The sequence below is a fragment of the Pholcus phalangioides genome, unplaced genomic scaffold (genome assembly GCF_987345545.1).
Source record: "Pholcus phalangioides strain wild (caught in Gottingen) unplaced genomic scaffold, Ppha-v1.0 ptg000009l_1, whole genome shotgun sequence".
Lineage (NCBI taxonomy): Eukaryota > Metazoa > Arthropoda > Arachnida > Araneae > Pholcidae > Pholcus > Pholcus phalangioides.
This window is the reverse complement of record NW_028301602.1, coordinates 7,160,966-7,169,884: the sequence shown is the minus strand read 5'-3', so window position 1 is coordinate 7,169,884 and position 8,919 is coordinate 7,160,966. Positions and strand designations below refer to the sequence as shown.

General features: G+C 40.0%; 1 protein-coding gene across 1 annotated transcript; it reads left to right on the top strand.

Moving 5' to 3' along the window:
- Nucleotides 1-364: 364 nt before the first annotated feature.
- Nucleotides 365-4,620, top strand: LOC149081683 (tubulin alpha chain, testis-specific-like). Its single transcript, XM_089236847.1, has 4 exons — nt 365-595; nt 2,093-2,389; nt 3,556-4,083; nt 4,320-4,620. The coding sequence occupies exons 1-4, from the start codon at nt 365-367 to the stop codon at nt 4,617-4,619; spliced, it is 1,356 nt and encodes a 451-aa protein (XP_089092973.1). The 3' UTR covers nt 4,620.
- Nucleotides 4,621-8,919: the final 4,299 nt, after the last annotated feature.

The window sequence follows — 8,919 nt, the reverse complement described above, 5'->3', positions numbered from 1 at the left end:
TCTTGAAAATTTGTCATTCTTAAAAAAGTCTTTTCGCTGTCAACGTCTGAGCTTAGCTGCTGTAAAAATCAAGAGGTAATGCAAACCGTTTTGTTCCTAATCACTAGTTTTGATCTCAATTTAATGTGTTTAGGCAATCGCATTTGAGATTTAATCCGTTGAATTTGATAATTTTGTCATGTTTCCTCTTGGATTATAGTCGGATTTTTTGAAGAATCTTGGTGTTAATAGATTTTCCCTGCCATGTTTTATATCTTTGCAGTGCGCAACGTGATAAATTTGCCCTTGACAAGTCGTCAATATCCTTGTTTTGAAAGTTCTCTTCCTTTTTTCTGGGCTTTTCGTTTCTTCACATTCTTGAAATATGCGTGAGTGCATCAGTATCCATGTCGGACAGGCCGGCGTCCAAATCGGTAACGCTTGCTGGGAATTGTACTGCCTCGAGCACGGAATCCAACCCGATGGCCAAATGCCGGAAGACAAGAGCGTCGGTGGCGGAGACGACTCCTTCAACACTTTCTTCAGTGAGACCGGGGCCGGTAAACACGTACCTAGGGCCGTCTACGTCGACCTCGAACCCACTGTCGTCGACGAGGTGAGTTTTATTTTGGAATTCGGGTTGGGGACTTTTAATACTCGAGTGTGTTCTCTTTGAATATCATGCGAAAGTTGTATTTGGCAGGGATGGACAAATCGCAAAAAAATCTAGGTGCCAGAATTTTTTAGGCAGCAAAATATTTCTTACCTGAAGAAAAAGGCCAAAGTAATGCTTCTTTTGACATTTTCAGCACATAGTGACCCCTCTTTAATGTGGAAGATATGCTGTTATAAATTCCAAACATTTTGTGCCTCTCCCAGCCTGCAATTTAGTAACTACAAAAATAAAATTTTAGGCTCCAATACCAATGTTTTAGTCGCCGTGGCGACCTGGAACTGGGATTTGTTCAGCCCTGGTGTTTGGTGCATGCCATTCCGTATAAATTCTTAATACGAATGAATAGTGTTATTATAAATAATAGCTTCATATGCATAATGCACAAGGTTGTACATTCTCTTGTCCCCGACCCAGCCCTTAAGTCCTTAAGGAATCGAGAGTAAACCGGACGCTACCAATCCTGCCACTAGAGTACTGGTATAACGAGACGGGCACAAAGACCCCGAATCGAACACCATCGTTTAGCGGTTCGAGAGAGGTTCCAATCTAATAATGTTTTCCCCAGCCTATCATTGTCTATGATGCAAATCGTAAACCAGTGTTACTCAATTTGGGGTCATATAACTCATTTGCGGTCCTGATCAAGTTGCAGGGGAGTCGTAAGTAACCACTTTTTTCTCGCCATGTTTCACTTGAAGCTGTATGCTCTATAGCTTCAATTGAAACACGGAGGGAAAAAGTGTGATTAGGCTGAACTGCCCATTGAGCCAGAGCCATCTAAATGCATGTGCCCACTCGTGCATAGCCCGGGGCCTTGAGTGCGTACGAGAGGCCCCAAGATAATGTGAGGGTCAGCATAACCCATGGCTTCCTCCGATGTCGATTTTCTCACAAAATCAGTTCGATGACAAGAAGGGTCTTACGCTTTAAAGGGAAGGGGGTGCCCGGGGTACGACAGAGGGGCCACGAGCAAAATTATGATCTAAAGGATGCCTTAAAAAATTTAAGAAACACTGTTGTAGACCATCGGACGACCGTAGGGGTCTCCATATGCATAAGAGGATATAGGCTTCTCGAACAGTTAGGAGGGCGAATCACCGAGAGTGAATTTTCACCTTTACCCTCCCGCCTGTGCAGTTATTGTAACTTTCACTGAACGGAGTTGGAGATAACCTCCGTCACCCCATCGATACCGAACAGGGAAGGGGGGGGGGGGGACCGAGTCCCGTTCATGTATCCACCTATGTCCACATGTCATGGACGAACTCTCACGTCAAGGACGGTAATTGATATCAGAGATCAATTGTATTAGGGTAGTTTAATGGTCAAAGATTTTATGAGATATTTCTTGAAATAAATGTTCGATGTCATTTCATTTTTTTGAATGCCTGATCACTCCTGATCGTTGTCGTTGTTGTTGGTGATAACTCTGTGCAGGTTCGCACGGGGACCTATCGTCAGCTCTTCCACCCCGAACAACTCATCACTGGCAAAGAGGATGCTGCTAATAACTACGCTAGGGGCCATTACACAATCGGAAAAGAGATCATCGATCTGGTTCTGGACCGCACCCGGAAGCTGTCCGACCAGTGCACTGGACTCCAGGGGTTCCTGATCTTCCACAGTTTCGGCGGAGGGACCGGGTCCGGGTTCACGTCGCTGCTGATGGAGAGGCTGTCGGTGGACTATGGCAAGAAGTCGAAGCTCGAATTCGCTATATATCCTGCACCTCAGGTAATATACGAGGATAATTAATTAATCTATATATTAAAGTTAAGATTTTGATATTTTCCCCACTTGTGTGACACTTCATCATGCGTCGGGCGAGAATGCAACATATGCAATTGCGACTCGGATAATTCCCAAAAATAACTAACTTGTAGGAATATATTATTCTTGAAATATATCAAATTTGTTCTAGGTAGTTGAAATGAATTTGATCCTACTTGAAAATATTTTGAGTTCATGCAATATCAATGCAGAACTGTTCCTAGGTGTTGGCGATAGTTGCGGCCGCACAAAATCTCGTGCTTCCAGGGATCCCACATGCATGATGCATGTCGTATGCTCTCTTTGAAATGCACAAAACACGCCATTAATTTCGTTCTGTTATAAAACAAAGCAGCTGTGACCTATACAGTAAAAGTTCGTTATTGCAAATACAAATTATAACGACAATCTCGATATAACGAGTGATTTGCAGGTGATTGTCAAAGAGCTAATGTTACAAAAATATCGCTCATATCGAGAAGTAAGTTATAACGACATTTTTTCTCGCGATTGTGAGCTTTCGTTATAACGCAACTGTACTGTAATTTCAAAATTTTCATGAATATTTTAAATAATATTACTAATTAGTGAAGTTTATAAACCACGAGAAAGATTCCTTCATTTTTTTCTGCACTGGTTCCGGAATCCAGTAAGGTTGTATCATGTATCATTGCCCCACATTCTGGAGCAAGGCTCCAAGACTGGAATGTTTGACGGCGCCCCCCCCCCACTATGCAATGAATATACTATGGTGAGAATCGTCCCAGTCAGCCCCCGCGCTTGTCGTGTCCATGCCCTGCATTAATGCATTATTGTACAAGTCCTCCATATTCAAGTTACGTATAAAGCCGGATTCACACCCGGAACGCTACGCAGCTTCAACCCACGAGAAAACGGAATGTGTGTTACACCTAGCACAGCACGGGCTATTTAAATGGTTAGTGTTGCCTAGCCACCCCTCTAAATCTTGTTCTGTGCGGCTCGGAATCGCGTATAGCAGCCGCTGTGGATCTGAATTAAGAGTAGGCTACGTTTTTCTTTTTCAGAATTAAATGAAACTCATAATCGAAAAATTCCGAACCTAATCCGATGTTCAATCACATGTTGTTTTTCTTTCCTTCCTGTACTAGGTCTCCACCGCTGTAGTCGAGCCCTACAATTCCATCCTGACTACCCACACCACCCTGGAACATTCCGACTGCGCGTTCATGGTCGACAACGAGGCCATATACGACATATGCCGCAGGAACCTCGACATCGAGCGTCCGACGTACACTAACTTGAACCGACTCATTGGTCAGATCGTCTCGTCCATCACGGCTTCTCTGAGGTTCGACGGTGCCCTGAACGTGGACTTGACAGAGTTCCAGACCAACCTGGTGCCTTATCCCCGGATCCATTTCCCGCTAGTGACGTACGCGCCAGTGATTTCCGCCGAGAAGGCTTACCACGAGCAACTGACTGTCGCCGAGATCACCAACGCATGTTTCGAACCTGCCAACCAGATGGTCAAGTGCGATCCGAGGCACGGGAAGTATATGGCCTGCTGCGTGCTATACCGAGGCGACGTGGTTCCAAAGGACGTTAATGCTGCTATCGCAAGCATCAAGACCAAGCGGTCGATTCAGTTTGTGGATTGGTGCCCGACCGGTTTCAAAGTGAGCGATGTACTTATATAAGGCTGGTCATCCACTGGAAGCCAATGTGAACGATAACAAGTCGCTGATAAGACTGGACATGCATGCGTATACACGCAACTTGTTATCACTCGTAGTAGCTTTCAGTGGACGACCAGTCTTATGCTTGAATTATTAGTGAGAATTTGATATTTAGGAGTATTCCTTGCTGAGGAATTTCCGATAATAATTCTTTTTTTTTTAATGTTTTCTTTCAGGTGGGTATCAACTATCAGCCTCCCACGGTCGTACCCGGTGGCGATTTGGCCAAGGTGCAGAGGGCGGTATGCATGCTTTCCAACACGACGGCCATCGCCGAAGCCTGGGCGAGGCTCGACCACAAATTTGACCTGATGTACGCCAAGCGAGCTTTCGTCCACTGGTACGTTGGTGAAGGGATGGAGGAAGGCGAATTCTCTGAAGCTCGCGAGGATTTGGCCGCACTAGAGAAAGATTACGAGGAAGTCGGAATCGACTCCACTGAAGGTGGTGAAGAAGAGGCTGAGGAGGAATATTGAAGTGGAGCGTGTGCTTGGAGTGAACAAGGAGAGACAAATCTCAGGAGCACTTTTTTGTTTGTTTAAAGGACGTTACTTTTAATTTTCTGTTTTTCTTTCTATGTAATTAGTCAAGAACAATGTTTCGATACGTTTTGAGACGGGAACATGTTGCAATTCTGTAGTTTGAGAAGATGCTGTTATGCTGAAGCTTTGTTTGAATTTCGTATAAGAAAATAATTAAAAGAAAGCAATTGCTAATTTCTGTGTCACTATTTTATCTTGAATATTACTAGCAAGTTGATATAACGTTTTGTTTCCATGTTCCTAAAAAAATGATTCTGTTCTAAGATTTTGGAGCAAAAGTATGTTTTCGAATTTGTGAACATGATTTATGTTTAAATTTTGAGAACAAATTAAGTTTTGAGTGAACAAAACACGTTTTAAATGCAAATAAATTACTTTCCTAATCCAGAATTAATTAAGAAATGGATTTTTGAATGTTGATGTTAGTGTTTATCAAGAGAAATAGGAAAAGTTTATCATCGAGAGTCCCTCGGTCTAAAAAGTGGACGTTGCATTTCATTCTCTTCTCTGCGTAAAGCGGGCTACACTCTTATCAAGTCTGGCCAAATTAAGTTGCAAGGTTGGTCATGGGCGAGTTGTGTGATCACTCCACCATTGACAATGATCGTCAAAGCAAAGTTGGAGGCTTGAGAACCACGCACATCCCCACATTAACATTCCAACAGGAACCTCCAACATATAGGAAGCATGTAAATTGTTGGAAGCTGGAAAGTATTGGAAGGCTGGTCGAAGAGAACGACCAGTATTGCTGCTTCCACCCCAAGTCAGAGGAGCCGCCTTCTTTCCGATCTTCTAATCCGTCTGGTCACACGATCGTCGAAGAACGCCAGCAGTCACAACACGCTTTGGCGTATTTTTGTGTCCTGGATGCAAATACTCGCCAAGAAAGTGTGTAGCCAACCTATGCTCAGCTACGCAGTGGATGACAAACATTGGAACCAAATATTTCCGAACGGTTATTGAACCAGGCTGGACATAGCGCGGCCCTATATATTTACCCTCACCAAAGTGGTCATCATCAGGAGTTGTCTAAGGTACATTATTGGTTACTGACTTGGATATAAACAATTAGTTCTAATACGTTAACGTTTATACCATAACGTTCAATAATGCAATGAACGTTCTTTCGATAGACGATAACGGTGAAAGCCTTATCAGAAACTGGATATGGTAGGAATTATACCAAGTTTTGAATCTTCCATCCGTCTCGCTATTCAGTACTTTAGTCATGTACAATTTGCCCGTGTTTGCTAGCACATTATTACTATCCAAATATATATGGTTGAAATCTGGGTTAAAAGACGTAATCACAATACTGTCAATAGCAGGCTTTGGCTGAAGGGAATGAAATAAATACTCTACTAACGAGGGATGACAAGAATACTTTCATAATAATAAAATGGAAGGCAGCAGAATAATCCTTGGTGATGTTATTTAGACAAACTCGCGTACATGATTCATCATAGGAAATCTACCATCCCTTATTTGTTGATCACAAAGTGAAAAAAAAAAATGTCCACTGCAGATTCACGATTCGGAATTTTGCAATTTAATCATTCTGAGGAAAAAAATTCATTTTTATATGTGATTACAATCAAAAATTCATTTTGATTTACAATCAAAGCAAGTCAGATAGAATAACAGATCCATTGAAATTATAATTTCGATTATTTAGTTGTTGTGACTACTTTACCGCACACCAACTCCGGTAAGGTAGCGCAAACGGCAATTTCCAAGCAGTGGAGTTGGGTGTGAAACGAAGGCGCCATCTATCGGTGGTCACCTCAGGATCGGCAGTTAAAACACTTTTTTCATGTTCTATTTCTGGATTCGAACCCTTGAAAGTTTAGGGTAACCTTCATTGTGGAAAACGTATCTTACCACCGCACGCATCACTCCGGCGCTTAGTTGTAGGCTGGGCCCGTGAATGGATTCTATTTCTCCATCGAAATCAGTATGATCGTTACAAATTTTTATTTAAAAAGAAGCCATAATACTGAAAAAAAACAAATAGGGTAGGTTTGGTCGTGTCACGGCCGCAAGTTTTCAACGTGAATACATTAATTAGTGAAGCATTAGTATCAAGTAAAGCATTAACGACAAAAAAAATTCTGTTTTGGCATCGCGCAAGTCTATCTTCTCAAATCGTTTTCGTTGTTTCAATATATATATATATATATCTATGTTAGTTATATCCTATGTGTCTTACGCTACATACACGCTACATACGCACGCTAGTATCTTGAGCTACATTAGGATGTGATAAGATAGTTTTAGTACTTTATGTTCGCGACAGATGGCGTCATACCGAGACCAAAAACTCTAACAACAAAAAGCCATCGAACTTTCTTTCCAACGAAATACAATACTTTGCCTTCGCATGTGTTGCCCAGAAGTTATTTGGATTCAAAGTCTGATCTATTTTCGTGACGCTAAAAGTTGTGCCCGTTTATAAGAATTATTCACATCAACAACCCCCTTCCCCTATCATCCAGCAAAGATCGATCTACATCCAATAGTTGACATTACTGGAATCAGTAGCCCTACTTATATTTATAATGTATTTATATTATGCATATGTAACTTATAATGTATTTATATTATGCATATGTAACTTATAATGTATTTATATTATGCATATGTAACTTATAATGTATTCATATTATGCATATGTAACTTATCATGCATTTATATTCTGCATATGTAACTTATAATTTATTTATATTATGCATATGTAACTTACAATGTATTTATATTATGCATATGTAACTGCCAAATCCCAAGTACGGACAAAGTCCTATTTGCAGAAATGAGTCGGGCTTTGGCCGGCCGATTCGTGAAGTTGCTGGGAATCCAAAGTTCAATGTGCTGATGTGAAACGATCCGATAGGCACCAAGACTATTTTTTTCATCACCAACGTGTGATACATAACTATATAGTAGCTGTATTGGCTTAGTTCTGTGACGAAAGAGAAAAAAGCTTTATATAATAATATAGACATAGTTTTTTCGAAAAAAAGAATGATTACTCCATCGCGACTGCGGTTTCATGATTTGCCACAACTAATGTGGACATAATTTTCACGGAAAAATGCGCCAACTTGGCGATGATCGCGAATCATGTCTTGTTATCAGACTTGCTATCAACCGGAGATCTCCGGACATGTCGCGACTTGCTGGAATAAGGCCGAAATTCGGACATTGGCCGGATCAGCTTACAACGAAATTGGCCAATTCATTTACTGATCAATTTCGACACACATCTGGCAATAAAATTTCCAAGTGATCCAACTTGCATGGTACTAAAATATATCAGATTGAATGCATCTCATTCTCAGTTTTTATGTATTATATTGGACCACTCTACATCCATTTTGAGTTACAGAATTAAAAACAAATGTCCACATTTACCATACACTCTAACAAATATTTCATTGTTCAACAAAAAATTGTTGTTGTTGTTTTTTCTTCATATTCCAAAGATATTTTGGGCTGGTGATTTCAAAACCTGCGTGAGTATTGCCGAATCGGTCCAAGTTTTCGAGATAATCCATATTGTCAACGATGTGAGTTGTACGCTGCTTATGTATTACCATTGAAATTGAATTTTCATTTTATTTCAAAAACTAGAGCCAATCTGACACAACTAATGCCAGATTCGGAATCAGCTCTCCAAAATCATCCTAAAATCACTGAAATATATTTGTGAGCAAAATAATTGTTGAGCAGTGTTATCAATCGCTAATTGATTTTTGATATATACCATTTGTTTGAAAAAAACATATATTGCGTATTTCTTATTTTTCATTAAAAAAAGTCCATACACAACTCAAATGATTTCAATTTAACGTGTGATTGACCAGTTATCTGAGGTATATTTACTTTTCATAAAAAATATTCACATATATATATATATATATTTCCCTTTCTTTTATTCTCTATCAGCAAAGTTAAAACATGGATTAAAGTGACTAAAAGCGGAAGAAAAAGAATGTCTTTTGTGAAAAGTTCTTCACAATTTAAAAGTTCGAAGTTTCTTTTTTAAGTGAAGTTGGAAAAAAATATATATATCAATAAGAGCCGTTAAACCTTTTTTTTTATGATTATTTTTCTAAAACATTTCTTTAATATATTTTTTTTCTTTCTCCTTTAAACCGACGGATTTCATAGTGGAGCCTTTAATCTTTTTTTTTTGCTAAAGTATCGTTTATTTTTGTTTTTCATTTCTTATATA